The sequence below is a fragment of the Sebastes umbrosus genome, chromosome 18, assembly GCF_015220745.1.
Source record: "Sebastes umbrosus isolate fSebUmb1 chromosome 18, fSebUmb1.pri, whole genome shotgun sequence".
Taxonomy (NCBI): Eukaryota; Metazoa; Chordata; class Actinopteri; order Perciformes; family Sebastidae; genus Sebastes; species Sebastes umbrosus.
The window spans coordinates 27,464,037-27,486,295 of record NC_051286.1 but is presented as its reverse complement, the minus strand read 5'-3'; the positions used below and the strand labels follow the sequence as shown (position 1 = coordinate 27,486,295).

Here is a 22,259-nt window from a genome sequence, read left to right as displayed (position 1 = left end):
AGCATTCAGAGGATGGATGGATCAAACTAGAGACCTAGAGCATTCAGAGGATGGATGGATCAGACTAGAGACCTAGAGCATTCAGAGGATGGATGGATGAAACTAGAGACCTAGAGCATTCAGAGGATGGATGGATGAAACTAGAGACCTAGAACATTCAGAGGATGGATGGCTTTCCTAAGTAGATTGACAATAAGGGGGTTTCTGAGCAGTTTACACAACAGTGCTCGCCATCTAATCACCGAAAAAATACAATTCTTGCATAAAATCTCCAAATGTGGTATTTTGGAGGGGTTATTGTTAATTTTTTATTAATTCTTGAATGGTAAGAAAATTGTTAAATTTAACACCAAATCTCTGTAACAAATGGTAAAAATTGCTGCAACAATTTATTAGACATAAGTGAGCATGGGAATTACCACCACAATTCACAATTCACAATTTATTTTAATTCATTAATGTATTCATTCATTTTTATTTCTTCTAACAACTTGACACAGTGCTGAGCTGCATCTCAAATTAATCTTCAGGTTGCAGCTCTCAGATGATGTACACCACTTCTACTTGACATCTACTGGTGACTTTTATCCCATGTCCCCCACTCCTGCCACTCTAAAAAAGAGGGCGGAATGGAAAGGGGTTAAATTTAATCTGTCTCATTTAATCATCATCATGTTTTTGTAGTTTGACTGTAATTTAACACACATGCTCCTGATGGTTTTTTTTTCACACTGGCCACAAATGCCCTGGGTGTAATACCTGAACTTCACCAACAGATGTCAATGTACTCCACGGAATCTGGAGCCATACTTCCTGCTGCAGTCTCACTACACAGTTACTACATGGCCATTACAGTAGGAGGCAGAGAAAATGTAGCCAAATCTGACTCATCTGTTTATCTGATCCATCATATTTCACATTCACAATACTTTTATTAGAGGAAAACATTGAGGCCAACTCGTACGCTGTTCCTTTAACATGTTTATAGTGGAATGAGTGCGCCGTGCCCTAGATATTGGATATGTTACTAAATTAAATAAAAGTGGAATAAGATACCAGTGGAATAAACAAATGCAAATTATAACTGTCTGCAATATCAAATAAACAATAATTCTCCATAAACCACTGTAACTGAACAATACGTAGTTGCTGCCGGCGGATTAATATGGATATTAATCCGCGGAACACCATAGGTGTCAGTTATTATTTCATGTTCGTCTTCAACCATTCAGCGGACAGAACCGGAGCTGACGCGTTACCAGGCGGGACCTGCTTGAACTAGAAGTCAACAATGGCGGCTGTAACCTCTAGCAGACCGTACCATATCATCATTTTCGGTGCCTCAGGGTTCACAGGACAGTTTGTTGTGGAGGAGGTCGCCCGGTGTGCTGCAGAGAGTCCCGGCGGGAGCGCTCTGAAATGGGCCGTGGCCGGGAGAAGCAGACAGCGTCTGGGAGAAGTGTTAAAACAAGCTGCTGGGAGGCTGTGTATGTGCTCCACAGAGTAGCGGGAGTGGCTAGAAGGGAGCCAGCAAACTGGGGGAAATCTCGCGAGAACTATTCCCTCGAATGGATAGGTCGCTGGGCAGTGAGTCTCGCAAGAGGTTTTCGCAATTTGCGGGCTCCTTTCTAGACATGACCCAGAGTAGCCTGTATACTGTAGCTAACTGATACGTCAGGTCAGGCTGCTTTTCACTGCGGCGGGATACTTTATTACTCACCTGACTGACAGACACAGCAGCCCGGGCTGTTGTTGTTGTGGTTATGTAGCTAGAAATGAACAATTTTGAACTTGACCCCTAAATATAAGTTTTTTAAGTTCTTGTTTTGCTACCGTTAGCTTTAAATATGTGTACTGAGCAATGTGACATCAGCTCACAGTTAACATCTGACTGACCAGAGTCATTCTACAATGAGAGGAAGGGACAGATCACAGTATTCATGCCCCCCCCCCCTCTCAACTCAGTACCAGAGCACTGATACAGCTGATATGCAGCTGTCAGCATTTAGAAATAGTTATTAATATATGATATTTTCAGCTTTGTGGCTCAGATATGCTTTGCAGACTACCTACATTGTATATGGGGGTGTTGCATTTAAAGTCTGACATGAACACACACAGCATCAGGCCAGGACTGTGTATAACAGCTATCCTCTGTACAATCACTAAAAGATGATCTCTTTTCCTCTCTTTTGTCAGCTATGCCAGAGCTGAGGACAGACATTGAAATCATCGTTGCTGATGTGTCTATCGAGGAATCGCTGGCCGTCATGTGCCAACAAGGCCTGGTGATTCTCAACTGTGTGGGACCTGTACGTATGCTACCCAGACACTGTCAGGGAGTGAAACAAAGGAAGCTTTGAGATGATATTTGACAGGTTTTCAAATTGGATTGAACCCATAACACTGAAATATTGTGGTCTGTGTTGTGTGTGTGTGCTCTTTGTCCTTTTAGTACCGATTTTATGGAGAACCAGTGGTCAAAGCTTGCGTAGAGAATGGAGCTCACTACATAGACATTTGTGGGGAGCCTCAGGTAGAAAAATGAATGTCCATTTCTATGTTTTTTAGATGCTGATTCACCATGATTGCAGTTTTGTATTTGATTTATAGCTTAGTTATTACTGCTCTTAAAATAGGCCGACTAGATTACGATTTGTTCTCGTGGGTATCCATCCTCAGGAACACTTTATAATAACCATCATTTATAAATGGTAAATTGATAGTCAATTAAGCTTAGTTAATAGTTATTTCACTGTTAGCAAGCAATGAGGTGATAATTAATAAGGTTTACTAATTATTAGTAATTCTATAATTTCTGTTATTTCATCAGTAGTTTGTGTAATATGAAATAATTTGTTTATAAAATCATATTGTATGATATCTGATAGGAGACGATAACACTTACATTCTGATTACATAAGTAAAGTATTTATTAACAGTTTATTGTTGCGCACATGATAACATTTTATAAACTATGTTAATGTAACAGGGTCATGATGTACGTTATGTCTATCTTGTTCTCTGTGGTTACACTTTATTTTGACTGGGAGAACCTCAAACTCCAGAATAGAGTATGTGAAGTTCAGAGCCCCTCCTCCTTCGTTTCTTCTTCTGTGGTCCTTACTATAAATCCCCTTTGCCCCTTTTTGTACAACTATCCTGTGGGAGAGCTGGGTGTCATTTCTTGTGGCTGATTATATTATCTTTATCCATCCCATTATTATCATACTGTTGTTTTATAGTAAATGCTGCTAGCTTAATGTTACGGCGAATTAAGCTAACTTCCCATTTGTACAACTATCCTGTGGGAGAGGTTCGGAGCGGGCAGTAGATTTGACAAGGAGGTTCTGTTTCCCTGTGTTTATCAGAATAAACAGAGGCCGACTATGAAGAGATCCCAGTGTCACGGCGTCTTTACTATCTAACCAACACAACGCAGAAGTCCACCAAAGTATTTGTTAATGATTTAAAACCTTTAAGAAATTGTTTGTAAAACATCTATTTACATTACATAGATAGATGGATCAGAAACCAACTATTAATCTCAGACAAAGTATTAACTGTCTATCCAAATAATGTTCATAGACAGTTTACAAACCGTTTATTAACCATTAACAAAGTGTTAGAAATATCTATCAATGTAATGTTTATAGATGTTTTTTACAAACAATTTCTTTAAAGTTTACGAATAATATCGTAATCATTAACAAATACTTATATATATATATATATAAATATATATATATGGTAGGGCTGCACCGATACCGATACCAGTATCGGGTATCGGGTATCGGGTCCGATACGGTGCTCATGTACTCGTACTCGCAAAACGGCTCCGATACAATGGCACTGATGCAACTTTACAACAGCGTGACATTAACCTCTCGTCACCATCTTTCGGGTCCTATCGCACGCACTCACGCTCTGCCTCCCCGACAGTGCGGGCGAGACGGGCCGGTGGTGCGCCCGACCCCGCGGGGCCGGGATCCCACCTCAGGCGACGCGTGCCAGCCCTCACTTTCATTGCGCCACAGGGTTTTGCTTGCATCCTCTGACTCGCGCGTGCGTTAGACTCCTTGGTCCGTGTTTCAAGACGGGTCGGGTGGGTTGCAGACATCGCACCAGGAGCAGGGGGGGCGTCCCTCACCGGTGGGGAGAGAGGGCGCAGCGAGCTCTTTGTCCACGGCCCCGGGAAGCACCTTCGCCCCGAGCCTTTCCAAGCCGACCTAGAGCCGGTCGCGGCGCACCGCCTCGTATGCGGGACTCCCCAGCCTGCCGTGTGTCGCTCACACCCTCCAGCTGTCTGTTAACGAGGGTCTTTTGGCACAGAGAAGTACTCGTAACGGTACTCGGTATCGGCAAGTACCCAAATGTCAAAATGGTATCGGTGCATCCCTAATATATAGCAACAATAAACTGTTAAAATAACACAAATTATAGTATTACTAATAATTAGTAAACATTATTACCTCCACCAAGGCCGAAGGCCTAGGAAGGAGTTTATGTTTTCAACCCCGTTGGTTTGTTGGTTGTTGGTTGGTTTGTTGGTTTGTTGGTTTGTCTGTTAGCAGGATTACTCCAAAAGTCTGTGATGGATTTGAATGACATTTTTTTTGAGGGGTGGGGTGTGGCACAATGAACAATCCATTAGATTTTGGTGGCGATCCAGGATCATGATCCAGATTCAGGAATATTTTTAAGAATTCCTATCAACCTGAGCATTAAGACCACAGGGTATAACACATGCGCAGTGTAGCTGATGACGCGTTGATGACGCATGACCCCGCCTTTTTCATTTAGAGAGAGAGGCGGAGAGAGAGTGCGGGGTTGGGGGGTTTCACATTTAACTGTGAAATTACAGTTGAGTTCGACCAAAGCACACTTGGTGATTGTTGGGAAGAGTAAGGACGACGGTTTAGGTGAGTTTTATTTAGTTTCTGTGCAGTCTGAATGAAGTGTTTTACGATGCTCCGCTACGTACAGCTGATCTCAACATGAATACAAATACACGTAGATGATGGCGCAAGCTGCACGGAGAGGGGGGTGGAGGTCTGCGCTCTCCAAGTGCCATTCTAGTTAATTATCATTTCGTTGTTTGTTAACAGTAAAATAACTATTAACTAAATTTAATGAACTATCAATTTAGCATTTCTAAATGATGGTTATTATAGTGTCCCCCCTTCCTCTACAGTTCCTAGAACGTATGCAGCTAGAGTACCACACTAAGGCGCTGGACAGAGGAGTGTATGTGATTGGCAGCTGTGGCTTTGACTCCATACCGGCAGACCTGGGTATTCTCTATACCAAGAAGCAGTTCAAAGGTAGGAAACAGTCTGTCAAGCCTGTAACTGGTTTACTCCATGAAGAAGGTAAAAAGTTTAAAATGCTAATGGGTTGTGTGAGCTCTCAATATATGAAGGTGTATTTTAAGACCTAATCTAGTCTATATATTGGGTTGTCATCTTGCTTTCAAAGACTTTTGTTTATTTTTATACATCCTTTCCCACAATTTTCAAATGTGGAAAAATCTATTTTTCTTAATAAATAGAGACATTAATTAGTTATTACAGTAATACATTTCAACTAGTTGCAATTGTCATGGATTTATCAACACAGAGACGCTCAAACTGTTTTGCTTCAATCTTTCCAAAGGATAATAGTGGCACGTTTAGTTAAAGGTCCCATATTGTAAAAAGTGAGATTTTCAGGTCTTTTACATTATAAAGCAGGTTTAAGTGCTTTATAAATACTGTTAAACTATCAAAATGTTCAATATACGGAGAAATACACACAGCCCTCATTCAGAAATTGTGCGTTTGAAACAACCCATCAGGATTTCTGTCCTTTTGTGATGTCACAAATATACAATATTTAGACCATTACACGGTTTTAAACGTAAACATTCTAAATGTGTCCCAGTTTATTTCCTGTTGCAGTGTATGTAAATAACATCAGCTGACAGGAAGTAAACATGGACCCAATCTGTTGCCTAGCAACGCAATTTCATTGAAATGCACTTAAATGGAGCGTTTTGGAGAGAGTGTAAATACAGGTATATTCAGGCCGACAGTATGAGGAAAATAATGTGTTTTTTTAACATTACAGCATGTAAACATGTTCTAGTAGAAACACAAAATACAAGTACGAACCTGAAAATGAGCACGATATGGGACCTTTAAATGTATTTGATTGTATTTTCTATGCTGATACATTTAAACTGGAACTTCATCTGTGTGACCTGGTGTGATTTCAGGAACACTGACCGCTGTGGAGAGCTTCCTGAGCATCAACAGTGGACCTGAGGTAGCCTGAACAATTACAGCTTCGGCACTGCATGGTGGGAAATGTAGTCCGACACTCTTTTTCCAAACTTTTGGAGTAAAAGTGGAGTGATGGCCGTTTATATAAGTTTGTATAACCGAGTGGTCGCTTTAAAGGCACAGTTAGGGATGCGACTAAATGATTCTATATATTATTAGAAAATGTCTGCAAATACCAATGCAGGCACACAGTTGAACACTTTTTTTAAATAAAACATTGCATTTTACTTTACCTCTACTGAGTATATAGTGAAAGAGAACTGAAATATATCAAATATTTAATCGTGGTTAATCGAATGATTGTCCATAGTTAATTGTGATTAAATACAAATGAATGCACATTTTTTTCGTTCAAAATGTACCTTAAAATGTCAAATATTTAATACTCTTATCAACATGGGAGCGGCCAAATAGGCTTGCTTTATGTAAATATATGTATATATTTATTATTGGAATCCATTTAACAACACAAAAGAATGACAGATATTGTCCAGAAACCCTCACAGGTACTGCATTTAGCAGAAAACAATATGCTCAAATCATAACATGGCAAACTGCAGCCCAACAGTTTGGAGCGTTCTTTAGCCTCAATCTCGACTAGCTAGTATGGCGCGGTTGGTACCGATGGATTCTTTAGGTTTCCTAGTTTGCCATGATGCCAATGATGCCAGTATCGTGACTCTAGCTTTAAACCTGAGCCCGCTACCACCACTAAAAATTGCAAGTTGTGTTAAAGAAATTAGTGGCATTAAATAAGAATTCATGGAGCAGAAGTGCTACCTTGTGAAACTGTGCTATTAAATGCCCATTTTTAATTTCCCTTGAAACTAAATATTCTGATATATAACCAAAACTTGCTACTGGCTGCTTTTGTGCTACTGCGCTGCAGTTTCAGTCATTTTTTAATGACTAAGTAAAGCAATCCCCAGCAGGCTCAGGTCACTTAAATCTGTCAATCAGAAGAAATTAGCCATCTATTTATTAAAAAAGGTATACCATAGGGATTTGTTTTTTATTGAGGGGACTAGTGTTGTGATACTGGAATTTCTAACTTCGATACAATACCTTGAAAAATATAGATATTCAATACCGTTGAGGGCATAAAATTTAAGATTTTTATTAAAAGATAAATAGCAGTGTGTGTGTCAACTCACTGTTGGAGAGAAGAGAGAGCAGAAAGAGCAGCTGGTACCCGTGTATCGATACTGTGGAAAATGAGTATTGAAACCATTTCAAATATTCGGTATTGTTATGTATTGGGATTTTTGGATAGCAGTGGCTTTCTGCACCCTAACAGAATTTAAAGTTATCTCTCAACCCTTGCAGGGCTCGTCTGGCCATGATGCCACTTGGCAGTCTGCTGTGTACGGTTTCGCAGACGGCGGATCCCTCCGCCAGCTGAGGAAGAAGCTTGGCCACAAGCCGCTGCCCGTGGTGGGAGCCAAAGTCAAAAAGAGGTGAGGCTATAACTGAGCAATTACCGTCTGGCTAAAACACGTTACTTTGAGTAATAACATTTCTAGTGGAATGTGGGGCTTGGCAGCGATAAGGTTCGAGGTGTGTTTCTTCAGTGCTCAGCAAAGACAGAGGGATTTTCCCACTGAAACTGATATATCTTCTTTTTACACTTGACCTACATTTCAATAGTTTGATTCCAAAGTGAAAGATTGAACATTATTTTAATAACCTTCTTTTACAACATAGTGCCATTTGAGCAAATGCAATCGTCATTAAATAAATGTAATGTAATGAACATGTGGTGCAAATGTTATTTTTAAAAAATGCTTTGGAATGAAAGCCTTCATTCTGACTAGTTATGTTTAATCTCAAGGGCTTGAAACGTACTCTACAAGAGAGGTACAAACTTTAAGTTACTGTATAATAATCCAGTACACTTGGAGATACAAAGTTTCTGCAAGATAACTGCAGACTATTACTGTCTGGCCGACTGACTTACATTCAGCGTAGTGAGATTTTATTGGAACGTGGGGCCTGGCAGGGATAGAGAGACAGATTTAGGAGACTATCAATGGATGAAATGAGCTAGAATACTCTGGTGCTGATGCTGCAAGCTGAGGTAGACGGCAAGTGTTGACCACTTTGCTTGCTCTTTCTGTAATCTGGTTTGTGTGTGTGTGTCCAGGGGGTTCATGTTTTTCAGCAAGGAGATGGAGCAGTACGCCATCCCATTTATGGGTTCTGACCCCTCAGTAGTCAAGAGAACCCAGCGTTACCTTTACGAGGAGGAACACCAGTCACCGGTAAGATTATGTCAACATAAGAACAGACACTGTGTTTTTTAATGATGTATTGCAGTGACGGTAGTTAAAGCTACCATGTGGAGTTTCCTTTTAAACACTTACAGTTGTTAAATGCATTTTCTTCCTCTTAAAACATCAGCAATGATAATCCTTTTCAATATTTTGAAATCTTCCTCACCTTTTTCTGGTGCAGTGCTGATGCTTTTTATCAACATACAAAACATACAATTAATATGTTCTCCTTAAAGCCACCAGACTCCTACGGAGCCCCCCTACACCCTCTAGGACAGGGGTCAGCAACCTTTACTATCAAAAGAGCCATTTTAGGCAAAAAAAAAAAAAGAAAAGAAATCTGTCTGTAGCCGCAAAACATTTGATCATTGTGATGAAGGTAACACAGTTTATAGTCTAAGTATATAGTATATAAGTCTAATGCAGTGAGGATCATAGAGTCATAATTTAACGAGAAAAAAAGAAAATAACACGTAAAATTACTACTTTATAATATTATGACTTTATTCCCGTAATATTATGACTTTATTCTCGAAATCTCAGATTTATTTATTTTTCCTAAATGTGGCCCTAATACTCCGTCGTACCAGAGACCTACAACAATGATAAATAAAAAAAAAAAAAGTAAACAAAAACCTGTGATCCATTTCCATTTTTATAAATCCACAGGGAGCCACTGGAGAGGGGCTGAAGAGCTGCATGTGGCTCCGGAGCCGCAGGTTGCTGACCCCTTCCCTAGGAGAAAATTTGTATTAACTCGTTCCCTAAAGTTACTTAATAGAGCACTTCTTCCAATCATTCCTGACAGTCAACGCATTGCTGATGTACAGAGCCCCCCTGGATGATGTACTTCGGTAAAGTTGGAAAGATAGTGTTTTTTGTTAAATGCAGTACCTGTGAGGGTTTCTGGACAATATCTGTCATTGTTTTGTGTTGTGTTGTTTGTTGTATAAATACATTTGCATAAAGCAGCATATTTGCCCACTCCCATGTTGATAAGAGTATTAAATACTTGACAAATCTCCCTTTAAGGTACATTTTGAACAGATAAAAAAATGTGTGATTAATTTGCGATTAATCCCGATTAACTATGGACAATCATGCGACGAATTGCGATTAAATATTTGAATCGATTGACAGCCCTACTCTAAACATACCTCACACCACAGGAATATCTGGCAAGATAATCTTTAGAACCATCAAAAAATCGGGGCTCTGCTGACGATCGGGAGGGGAAATTGGGACAAAAATCGGCTTGATTTTCGTGTAGTGTGTACCCGGTACAATTTAGCATGCCTTGGTCGAGGCAGTATTCAACTGGACATGCATCGAAACGTTTTGCTCTGCCTGAACGTGCCTCGGGACCAGAAAGATGAAGAACCACCAATATCTCAGTCGTATCCCTCAGGAACACAGTTTGGTGCGCTGCATTAGATGACACAGAGAGGTTTCATATTTAGTATTAAGAACACATACTCCTTCTTATTTCGACTGCACCTCTGCATGCTGGTCGTTAAAAGCCAAACCTTTTTGTCCCTGCTGTACCTGTAACTAGGTCAGCCGTTCCAGCAGCTGTCACTGGTCAGGTCCTTTCTGTGATCAATCACAGCCAGGATCTTAATGAAACTATCTCATTATGTTGTTTAGACCGCCATTTACCAGCAGAGTGGAAATATGATGAGTCATCTGTGGTGATTCATCACTTTCTTCCCCGCTGCTCATTACTCCCTTTGACATCTCATCTCCCTCCCTCCTGCCACAGAGGTCGCATCTGTGTGTGGTTTCTGGTCTGCCTGCGTTGCGGCATTCTTTCCTGCGGGCCCTCTTGTCTGCCGCTGCGTCCTTCAGTTTTTGCTCCCCTGTCATGAGGTGTTGATGCAAGGTGCTTCTCTGCCTTGTGCGGTCAACCGCAAGAGCCTCCCATGACTTGGTATCGATGTCTAGGGCCTTCATGTCTCGCTTGCAGACATCTTTGAAGCGCAGGTGGGGGCGGCCTGTTGTTCTGCTCCCAGTTGCCAGTTCTCCATAGAGGAGGTCTTTGGGGATGCGACCATCCTTCATGCGACATAGAGTGGCCCAGCCAGCGCAGCCTGCGCTGTCTGAGCTGAGTGTGCATGCTGGTGAGGCCAGCGCGGGTCAGAACCTCGGTGTTGCTTGTTTTGTCTTGCCAGGATATGCCCAGGATGCGGCGGAGGCTTCTTAGATGGAAGGAGTTGAGTCGTCTCTCCTGTCTGCTGTAGGTTGTCCATGTCTTGCTGCCGTACGGCAGTGTACTGACGATGCAGGCATTGTATACTGCCATCTTGGTTTTAACTGTTAGCTTGGTGTTTTCCCACACTTGTTTGGAGAGGCGAGTGAGTGTTGTTGCTGCCTTCTCAATCCTCTTGTCGATTTCCGTGTCCAGGGAAAGGTTGTCTATAATAGTTGACCCGAGGTAGGTGAACTGGTGGACAACATCCAGTTCATAGTTGTCAATGGTGATAACTGGTGGAGCCTCAGTGTCTTGTCCCATGACATTTGTTTTCTTCTGGCTGATGGTCAATCCAAAGTCTTTGCAGGCCTGGGAAAAGTGATCCATCAGTGTCTGAAGTTCTTGCTGAGTGTGGGTCACAACAGCTGCGTCATCGGCAAACAGCATGTCTCTGATGAGGGCTGCACGGACTTTGGTCTTCGCTCTAAGACGGGCGAGGTTGAAAAGCTTGCCGTCTGATCTGGTGTGGAGGTAGGAGCAGAGAGAAGAGGATCCCGAAGAGTGCGGGAGCAAGGACACAGCCTTGCTTGACTCCACTGAATATGTCGAAGGGCTCGGAGGAACTGCCGTTGAACTGCACTGTCCCCTTCATGTTGTTGTGGAAGGATTTTATCAAGCTCTGCAGTTTTGGTGGGCACCCTATCTTTGGGAGAATCTGGAAAAGTCCTTCCCTGCTGACCAGGTCAAAAGCCTTGGTCAGGGCTATGAAAGCGACAAACAGGGGCATCTGCTGTTCTCTGCACTTCTCCTGGAGTTGGCGGAGGGAAAAGATCATGTCTACCGTTGACCTTTTGGCTCGGAAGTCACACTGTGACTCCGGGTAGACGCGATCGGCAAGCTTCTGCAGGCGAGTCAAGATGACTCGGGCGTAGACTTGCCAACGATGCTGAGGAGGGAGATACCTCTGTAGTTATGACAGTCGCTTCTCTCCCCCTTGTTCTTAGAAAGGGTGATGATCTTGGCGTCTCTCATGTCCTGTGGAACAGTACCTTCTTGCTCGTGCAGTGGAGACAGTAGGGTGGTCATGCAGTGCTTTATCAGGTCCGGGGGGATCCCATCACTGCCTGGTGCCTTTCCTGCGGCCAAGCTGTCTATGGCCTTGCTGAGCTCCTCTAGGGTTGGCTCTGCATCTAGGTCCTCCATAATTGGTAGGCAAGCAATGGAGTCAAGGGCTGTGGGAGACACTATGTTCTGTCTGGAGTAGAGGTCGGAGTAGTGTTCCACCCATCTCTCCATCTGCTACCCTTGTCCGTGATTGTCTCTCCAGTGGAGGATTTAAGGGGAGCTGCACTGTTGCTGCTTTGTACATGTTGTGAAAGTCCCAGATATGTCAGAAAACCAAACGCGGCAAGCTGTATTCAAATACTGTATCTGTACTTAGCAAGCCACACGTCGCTACTGCGGTATGAATCCAAAATAAACAGACTGTGCTGTGATTTAATTGCAATAAACAGATCAAAATGATGCCGAAATAACGTCATTATGATGTTGATTTGTAAAAACACAGAATTCATGCTTTGTCAGGTCTGTCTGCAACACAACAAGTAAACAACTTTTAAAATGTTGTTTTCTGAATGGAGCTCGGATCGATCAGTGCCAGGCTATGCTAACATTGTAGCTGCTCCATCAACACTCAACATAACGTCATCTAGGCATAAATACGTCAGCGACGTTGTTGTAAACGGATCAAAAGTGAAGCCGAAATAACTACATAATGATGCTGATTAGTAAAAAGTCAGAATTCATGCTTTGTTGGGTATGTCCGCAAGACGACAAGCAAACAACTTTTAAAATGCTTGTTTTCTGAATGGATTTCGGATCGATCAGTGCCAGGCTATGCTAACATTGTAGCTGCTCCATTAGCACTCCATCTAGGAATAAATACGGCAGCAACAACGTCAGTGATGACATAAACGTTTGCAAAGTATATTGTTACACACCACTTATATGATTAATGCTTTAATAAAAAACTGAAATACTTTTAACCTTGCATACTGTACGTCATGCTAATACCTACCTAATATACTGACTAGTAAATGTTACCATTTAATATTATTGGATATAATTTGCTTCATTATAAGTTGTCTTTCAATCAAACATTAAGATATAAGTGGAAAAAACTGTTCACACAACATAATAGACATGACCACTGTCTATTTGTGTAACAATTTAGCCACAAATACACATACTGACCATATACAGTCCAGCCATATACTCGGTTTTGACCGAGTCTTGTTTCCTTCTTTGTCACCTTTAATTTCCTTTTTTATCATTAACATTGTGCCTTTGGTGCCCTCTCTCCCCTCCATCCACAGGTCCAGTACAGTGCCTACGTCGGGATTGGTGGCCTCTTCTCAGTGGTTAAGCTCTTCTGTGGCGGCCTATTCTTCTGGTTCATGGTCAAATTCAGCCTGGGCAGGAAACTCCTCACCACGGTAGCTAGATTGTTCATCAGCCAACTGTTTTCTGTAACGTCTACCTTGGTATTTGCTGTGGAGTTCATTTAAAGGAAGCAAAAGCTTTAGACTTCAAGCTGGGAGGGCAGGACTTTTACATGTAAATTCTAGGGGTGGGGGAAAAAATCGGTACAGCTTAGGGTTGCAAAATTTTGCATGGCAATATTGTATCAATACACGGACGTCCAGTATCGATCTTTTATTATATAAACTATTAACCTCTTAACAATCCAACGGTTGCTATTCTGTCTTTCAGAGGTTGTAGCGGGCTCAGTCTTAAAGCTAGAGTAAAGATACTGGTATCATAGGAAACTAACTTCCTAAAATTCCTAAGAAAGGAATCGATTGGTACCAACCTGCCATGTTCGCTTGTCGGGGGAAAACGCTAAATAATACTCCAAAGTTACACAACATTTTGGCAAGGACAAACTGGCATGGCCATTTTCAAAGGGATCCCTTGACCTCTGACCTGAGAAATGTGAATGAAAACTCTGAGAGGAGCAGAGTGAAAACTGTATCTTTTTTGATTATGGCTATCGCCGCCAGGGAAAGCTCTCTGTATTTTTTTGAACAGCTGTGTCTGGCGTCAGTGGCGACTCTCCGGTGCTAGCCCACGTGTGTCTGCAGGTGAGCTCGTCGCACCTCCACCCCTGCCCCACAGTAGGGTTCTCTTCAAGTCTTCCGGTGCATTTTTTTTTTTACTTTAATACATCAGACCGGCAATACGTTATCCAGAGTAGGCATGCAAGACCACGCCCCATTTTGGGGGAAAACTAAAGGGGGAAAACAATCCCGTGTCCCTCGTTGACGGAAACAGCATAACCAGAAGAAGTTAAAACATGTCTCCAAACTTCTATTTTATACAAACCGGTAATAGTAATAACGCTACGCCGAAGAGTAGCTGTGTAGTTGGTTGCACCAACAATAAATCCAAAAACGCTGATCTCTGATTTGTTCCCCTGCCTGATATAATTGAGGGGCTTTACAGCTCCAAGTTATAGACCAGACCAGCATCGAAACTATCAATGCTCTTGACAGTGACTAGCATGGCTAGCTAACGTTGGCTTGAGTGGGAGGCTGCTGCAGTAATACAGTCATACATTAACGTTACAGCAGCATCAGACTGTCGTCTCCAACTAAAGCTCAGCCTACAGATCAAACAGTTAGTTATTAACACGTTGGTTATTAACAGACAACACTCAGCCTAACGGGATTCAATCAGATATGTAGAGATGTCTGGATAAGTAATATCCAGTCACTGTGTTGGATGGGGGAAGACTGAAGGGACATGGCAGCAATCAACCTTAATTTATTAAGGTATCACAAACGCTCAGGTTCAGGCAAGATCGCAAAATAATGATTGGACATGTGTATAAAACAAACGTTTGTATAACAAGAGATGAATGCATACAAACTTGTCAAAATTATAATCCAAACACAAGTCAAATTGCATTGAAGTCTATGAGATCTTCAGGTTTTCTATCCCCCAAAAGGGGGCGCGGCCTTGACCGTTTGCGAAGTAGCCGTATGCCAGTCTGATGTATCCTTCCTCTGAAAGGCAAGTTTCTTTTTTTATCTGGAGCAACCACTCCAGAAACTTAAAGTGCGTTCCAAATTGCATATTTTTTTATTTTTTCTTTCTTTTATTCTTTTTATCTTTTAGTACATACTGCAGCTGCCCTTACAAAGTATGTACTGTTGCAAGCAGTATTCATACAATTGGGACATACTACTTCCTCATAACATTTGCGCCTATATCCACTGCGCAGAGGATTGTGGGGCAGAATAGTCAGAAAAGGCTGGCTTGCATTCTGCAAAATGTGACCAGATGCAGTAGGATATCCTGGTATTTTTTGGCATACTGCATTTGACATACTATGTATTGGGACTAGGGATGTCCATAATTAACCATTTAAAGGGATTGTTTGTAACTTTCAGAAATGCTTGTTAACAGCGACACCTGTGGCCGTTAAATCAACGAAAGTCAGCGTCGGGCTCGCGCTTGCTCGCTCTAAATATACATGAAGGAGCTCTTAAAACAGTGAGGCGACACACGTCAGCTAAAACAACAATATCACTCTATATTTCAGCTGCTTGGCAGTAATTTTAGCTGACCAGATGAAGGTCTCTCCATGAATCACTGCTGATCCTAGTGTTGGCTTTTCCTGCTTCAGCCTCCGGGGCTGAAGCAGGAAGAGAAACATTATCTTCTCGACCCCGGCCGGAGGAAACAGGGAACACACCGGCACCCGGTCAGAGACGATAACGTTAGGAAGCCCCGTCACTTCACAAGACACGGGAAACCTCTGTTGGTCTGGAGGAGCTGCATCATTTATTTCTGCACAAACGTCCACTGTACATTCACTAGATATTCTCAGAGCTAAACTAACTCTTCTGCAGTGTGGAGTGTGAGCGCATGCACGTGAGGTGGTAGCGAGGACGCGCGCGGTGTGTGAGTGAAGGCAAGCAGGCAGAGGAGCGGTCTGAACAGTGTAGCCACACGCGAGCGCGCATATGCGAGTGCGTGGGAAACCGACCTGGTAGATTTATACGTGTAAAAAGTTACAAACAGTCCCTTTAACCGTTAACCGACATTAACCATTTTAACCGATTAACGCTATCGGTTAAAACGGTTAAAATAAATGTTAATGATTAACTCAAAAGCTGAGCGGCTCAGAGGAGCGGCTCGTCACCTTAAGGAGAAAAGCTGGTCCACCTTAACAGTCCACCTTAAGAGGCGGAGCCGGAGTTGCAGGATACAGGAAGACGGCTCCGGTCTCTGGCTCGCTTGAGTGGAGCGGAGGACTTGTAGTTTCGTAGCATTTATTAACCAACAAATAAACTACACACACTGCTACACCTACGTTCACAGCTAGAACGCCACCAACAACCTCACACTCACCGCCAACACAAACACACCGTCTGTTGGAAACTCGCTAAAGTTACACAGACTATGTGTGCGGCAGCGAGAACGAAGCCTCCGGCAATGCTAGAGCTGCTAACGTAGCACAAACACACACACTGTTAGTCACTCACTTAAGCTGTGCCGGGCAGACAAAGTATCGTTAATCCGGGCAGACACACAGCTGACAACCTGCTAAACTAAACTAAATGTGCGTTGGAGACTTTTACTGGGAAAGTGGCTGCATGTCCGCGACACTACACGCAGCATCGTAGCTGCTAAGTTAACGCTCCCGGACGGTGAACTGGAGACTCCCGTCAACCAATATCTGTTGTGCTCCTGCAGCTGGCGCACCGCTGCATGCGAGGCACAAATCTTATCGGTTAACGGTTAATAATCGGTTAACGAGGGTTGGTTATCGGTTAAGAAAATCTTTTAAAATGAGCATCCCTAATTGGGATACACTAAATATTTTTTCTGGCGCGGTAGTATGGGTATTGGAACACACAGATAGCTTCCGCCATACTCCCAGCTGCAGCTCCGTCGCTACGGTCTCTCCCATATAGTAATTACTCTCACTGCCAGAGGGGGGAGACAAAAGTTCCACACTCCAGCTTTAAGATGGTTATTCCAGGCATTTAAATGTGGATGAATGTCACAGTTAGATGTGGGTATTTAGCCTAAAGGCTTACCCAAACCTGCTCATGTTAAATGCAGCAGCAGAGTGTGACAACAACTGGGATACTACTTGATGCTTGCGAGTGTATAAATGTTTCAAGTCAACATGGATTATACAGTTTTAATGCTTCATTTGTCAGCAATGCAATTCAACAAAAAGCGCCATGGAGAGTAAATGGAGTCGGTATATGGGATGGAATTTATGTATCTACTGTATATAGTCACAGTTTCTTATACACTTAGCCCAACTGTGTGTATGTATAAGTGATTGATATTTGTTTTTTGTCTTTCCAAAAGTTCCCATCACTCTTCTCCTTTGGCTTGTTCACCAAGTCTGGTCCAACCCTGAAGCAGGTGACACAAATACTGCATGAATTTAATATATTCGCATCATTTCTGTATCCTGAGCTGAGCTGAAAGCTTCCTTGAGAAATGGCTGTCAAACATTGCCCGCAGTTTGAAAACAAGTGAAAGGAAATCCAGTAACTGCTCTGGGTGATGTAGTTTGTGTTTTTTTTCTTACTATGAGCGATGGGCTTCAACCATAGACTGTATATAAAGATGGACAACATGACAGCTCCCCAAAAGTGAAGCCAAAACATGGTGGCTGGCTGCCTCCTCCATGTTAGTGGATGGGACATGGGCCAAACTAAACAGTCAAAGATGGTTTCTGTCATTTAACACCAGGTCGTAACTGGATGTGACGGGCGTGCAAGCGTCAGTGACAAAAATCAGCTTGATTACATAGTTTTCTATCGGAGTGTCTTAACTGGCTGCGAGCGGCGTGACACAACGTAACGTTTTGAGCTGAGCTTTTTGTCGGACGCCCTGCTCCTATTTTTTTCTATTTTTCTTTTGCCAGCTGTTCTTCCTGCATTTGGCAGCTTCAACTGTGTTATTTTTAGTCTGATTAAGTGTTTAACTTCTTCGTATTTGTCTAATATAGTTTGCTCTTCCTTTGTAAAATGTGCCGCTCTGTCTGTCTGCAGTCTGTAGACTTGTCCATGTTTGTGATTGGTCATATTCTGTCTGCAGACACCACCCTGTTCATGTAAACGCGCTCATAGCCAGACAGAGAAACCCTCGGTTGACTTACCGAGTAGAAGTCTACCATCGTAGGACCGTTTAGCGGGATCTCTGTTGTTAGGGTTAGTGAAGCCAGATAACGAGAAGATACCCCGAGTATGTTGAACTCACTTCGTAGTACAGGCTTCGGGTCAATTGTCCTGGACGCAGATGAGGATATTAACTTGATTATTGCCACTTTGAGCACACGCGCTGACACTTGCAGTGATGTGCGTAACAGAAATGCATATTTATCCTATTCAGTGTGGACAGAGAGCGTCCGATGCTAAGCGATATTTGGACGTCCGCATCCAGTTAGGACACGGTGTTAGGTAGTTCTTATCTCGCTGATTTATGTTCAAGCGTTCATTTGTTTTGATTCTTCAGTTTGGTTTTAATCAGTTTGTGATGCTATTGAAAGGGGGGCGAGACGTCATGACTGACAGCTGACAAGCTGCGGCCGTGCTTGGCTCGCGATTGGTTCGGGCAGGTGACCTCGATACCGCGGCTCCACCGCCCGATCGCTACTGCGCAGACTCTGGGTCCAGATGACGTCAAAATCTCAAGATGGCAGCTCCCGTATCCGGGATATTTTGGCTTCACTTCTGCACAGTGGGGAGGAAGTGGAGACGTGTCGTCCATCTTTAGATACAGTCTATGGGTCTAGCAACATTTGAATCAAAATGTGATCACAGTTGTCCTGATGGATTAGATTATTTGAGCTTTTTGTCAAACTATTAAAGGAACAGTGTGTAGGATTTAGAGGGATCTAGAAGCAGAAATGGGATATAATATTCATAACTATGTTTTCATTAGTGTATAATCACCTGAAACTAAGAATGGTTGTGTTTTCGTTAGCTTAGAATGAGTCCTTCATATCTACATAGGGAGCGGGTCCTCTTCCGCCATGTTGCTCCTCCATGTTTCTACAGTAGCCCAGAACGGACAAACCAAACACTGCCTCTAGAGAGAGCCTTTCACATTTTTACTTTACCTTTAGGCCACCGTAGTTCTCTGACACACTTGTGAACCTGAGGTAACGTGAGCCACAGAGTGCTAAACCGTGGTACCACCAGTCGCCGTCTGACTTCCGTTGCTCCTAAAGAAGTGTCATTATGGTATGGACGGCCTCTGAGCGAGGAGAACGGCGTTACCACGGTTTTGCACTCTGTGCAGCTCACGTAATCTCAGTCTTAAAAGGGAGGAGTGAGTGGAGAGGAATTCAGTTGGTTGCAACCTCACCACTAGATGCCACTAAATCCTACACACTACACCTTTAATAAATGATACCTACGGATGTTCTTTTCAAAACTTCAATGCTTATTTAGTCATTAATATTTAATGTTATAGAGAAAACTTTGAAAGGAAGTTTTCAGGGGCTTTGATGTTGTAGTAGTAGTAGATACTATGAGTGATACAAAAAAACAAAAATATACTAGATTTCTGTTTCCTACTTTATTTATAAAGTAGGGAGCCGGGGGTTCGCGTGTCACATTTTCGTTTCTGGAGCAGAACTCTGAAACTATTTAACTTAGGAACTTCACATTTTGTATGATGGTTGACAGTGTGGTCTAGTTGTGCCTTTTGGGGGTTAGTTAGGTTATGCTTGGGGAGATCTTGAATCATCTACAGCTAATGACTTGGCACCGTGTATCATTCATCACATACTTGCGATAAACAAACTTGGATGGCAAGTTCCCAAATCATGTACAATTAATGAAATATCAGACACTATCACCTGGCACCGTGGACACAGAGTCCAGGTGTTGAAATACAAGCAAGTAATGAAGTGGTTAAAACCTGGAGAGCATCAACCAGACAGACCATATTTGTCTTCTACTGACTTTATCCTGAGGAAGGTGAGCTAATAACAAGCTACATTGTGCTCAATAGACTAATTCCATTAGTTCCAAAAGGGCAAAACCTCTGGTCCTACTCCAGTAGGGGTCAAGCAGTGAGTGGGAGTATGTGAGCCATGCTCACTTTTGCCTTGTTACTTATACACTATGTTTTGTACCATGGTTATAGCGGATACGACTCATCATGGGTTTATATTATTTTCACTTTGTTAGTGTTTATAACAACCATTACAGCTCTGGTGACCATGTATGTACAGTATTTATGTACAGGAGTCTAGTATGTTGCGCCGCGAGATTGTGTGTTTGATTTTCATTGATTTGTCCGCACAGTCAGTTCCTCCCTCACCGTCATCTTCCTCCCTCAGATAGAAGACACCTGTTTCAGCTTGACGCTTTTCGGGGAGGGCTACTCAGAGGGTACAGATCCCACACAGGGCCAACCCAACGCAAAGATCTGCACTCAGGTCATGGGACCAGGTAAAACTGCCACTACTACAGTCGGCTGATATCACACTTACAGGCTTCTAGTTCTGTTTAATAGACCCTTTTTGTGTAAACGTCATGGTTATGTCACAGTGTTAGCTGAAGGCAAAACAAAGGAAAGACTGGAGGCTAACACTAACAGTTGGCTAAAGTTACACATCAAAAATATCATCTTGCTATGTTGTTTGGTGCCAGAATCCAGATATCACAGACATTTGAGATGACAAACTGTGATTCAAGGCTCTAGCGAGCTACAATAACCGCGAAATGTTTCAGAGATGCAGAGTGAATGTTGCTAATATTTAGCCCTCTGCTAACCGCAGCCATAAGCCATTGGCTCAATTAGCAAAAGGCTAAATTATTAGCAACCCTTTCTCTCCATCTCTGAAATGCTTGGTGATATAGTACGACTCTCTTTTGATTGACTTTACTGAAGGATAGTTAACTATAGGCATCCAGAGATTTATACGCCCACAATTTATCTTTACAGTGCTGCCGTTGGCCACCAGCCCGCTGGTCGGACAGCTGGACACTTAGCTAGCTTAGCTTGCTAATTCCACCATGCTGTCATGAAACACAGAAAATGAGCCGAACAAATGTATCCCTCATCTGGCGATAGCACTGTGCTTTCCTACGCTGTGACAAGAGTGTGTGGATGAAGCATTAAGTTGTTAAATTGTACCCATTTAGCGACTGGCTAGTTAGCTAGCTACCTTGCTAATTCCACCATGCTACAGAAAATGAGCCCAACAGCGGACAGCGCTGGGTCATAGTCCCTCTGCCTCACTCCTCGCCGCTGGGAGACTACTTCGCCAGGAGGAGAGCAGGCGTTAGCTAGCTAGCTTGTCAGTGTCCAGACCATGAATGTATAAAGAGAACTGGATCCAGCGTTGGAGGCGGGGCCCCCGTTCATTCCTATGAAAGTTGCTAGCCAGCGTTAGCTAACGTGTTGAGAGAATTATTCTGCCTCCACTTAACGCTGCGCCCACAAAATACATCATCATGTTTGCTAACAGAAAAGGGGTCTATATACAGGTATAGCTATCATACAATTCCCTTGTCATTGTTATTTGTAACATCTGTGCTTTTCCTACTATGTGTTAGTACTATTGCTGTGAAAAAGACCTATTCGACTTTAGCATCATTCATTAATAGTGATGTAAACCAATGTTTGACTGTTGGTTGTAGATTTCTGCAACTTTTTATCTCCATGTTTGTGTTTTTGTTCTGGTTTACAGAGCCTGGTTACGTAGCTACAGTTTCTGCTTTGGTACAAGCAGCCGTAACCTTGCTGGATGAGCTGCACTCTCTCCCCAGGAGGTCAGTTTAGTCTGTTCTTATTTTGCCTGTGTGTCCTTTACTTTGTCCCTCTGGGGAGATTCTATATCTGCCTTCCTCCTTTCTTAAAGCATTATCCCACATTCTCTCTCTCTTTTGTTATTGACAGGGGAGGAGTGTACACTCCAGGAGCTGCCTTCCATAAAACCACTCTCATCAACCGCCTCCATAACCACAGCATCAAGTTCTCAGTCAGAAACTACCAGTAACCCGGTTTAAATATTTTATCACGAATAATTGCACTTTTTTTTCCTGTTTTTTTTCTGTTCAAAATGTACCTTAAAGGGAGATTTGTCAAGTATTTAATACTCTTATCAACATGGAAGTGGGCAAATATGCTGCTTTATGCAAATGCATGTATATATTTATTATTGGAGATCAATTAACAACACAAAACAATGACAGATATTGTCCAGAAACCCTCACAGGTACTGCATTTAACATCAAACAATATGCTCCAATCATAACATGGCAAACTGCAGCCCAACAGGCCACAACAGCTGTCAGTGTGTCAGTGTGCTGACTTGACTATGACTTGCCCCAAACTGCATGTGATTATCATAAAGTGGGCATGTCTGTAAAGGGGTGACTCGTGGGTACCCATAGAACCCATTTACATTCACATATCTGG

General features: G+C 42.6%; 1 protein-coding gene across 2 annotated transcripts; it reads left to right on the top strand.

Annotated features, from left to right (window-relative positions):
* The first annotated feature begins 1,236 nt into the window (after positions 1-1,236).
* sccpdhb (saccharopine dehydrogenase b) lies at positions 1,237-21,969 on the top strand. Of its 2 annotated transcripts, none has more exons than XM_037751340.1 (12): positions 1,237-1,487; positions 2,200-2,312; positions 2,456-2,536; positions 5,195-5,324; positions 6,257-6,306; positions 7,650-7,780; positions 8,467-8,584; positions 13,163-13,282; positions 17,181-17,237; positions 20,173-20,284; positions 21,529-21,610; positions 21,734-21,918. In XM_037751340.1, exons 1-12 carry the CDS (start codon positions 1,292-1,294, stop codon positions 21,771-21,773), a joined length of 1,230 nt encoding a protein of 409 aa, XP_037607268.1. In that variant the 5' UTR covers positions 1,237-1,291; the 3' UTR covers positions 21,774-21,918. The 2 variants fall into 2 exon arrangements, with proteins under 2 accessions (XP_037607268.1, XP_037607267.1); XM_037751339.1 differs by having other exon boundaries at positions 1,240-1,487; positions 21,738-21,969.
* The last annotated feature ends 290 nt before the right edge of the window (positions 21,970-22,259 follow it).

Excerpts from the sequence above, each read along its gene's own strand:
- sccpdhb (XM_037751339.1), top strand. The coding sequence starts at position 1,292 with ATGGCGGCTGTAACCTCTAGCAGACCGTACCATATCATCATTTTCGGT. Across the intron at positions 6,307-7,649 it reads GCATCAACAGTGGACCTGAG|GGCTCGTCTGGCCATGATGC; the intron begins GTAGCCTGAACA and ends CAACCCTTGCAG. Across the intron at positions 21,611-21,737 it reads CTGCACTCTCTCCCCAGGAG|GGGAGGAGTGTACACTCCAG; the intron begins GTCAGTTTAGTC and ends TGTTATTGACAG.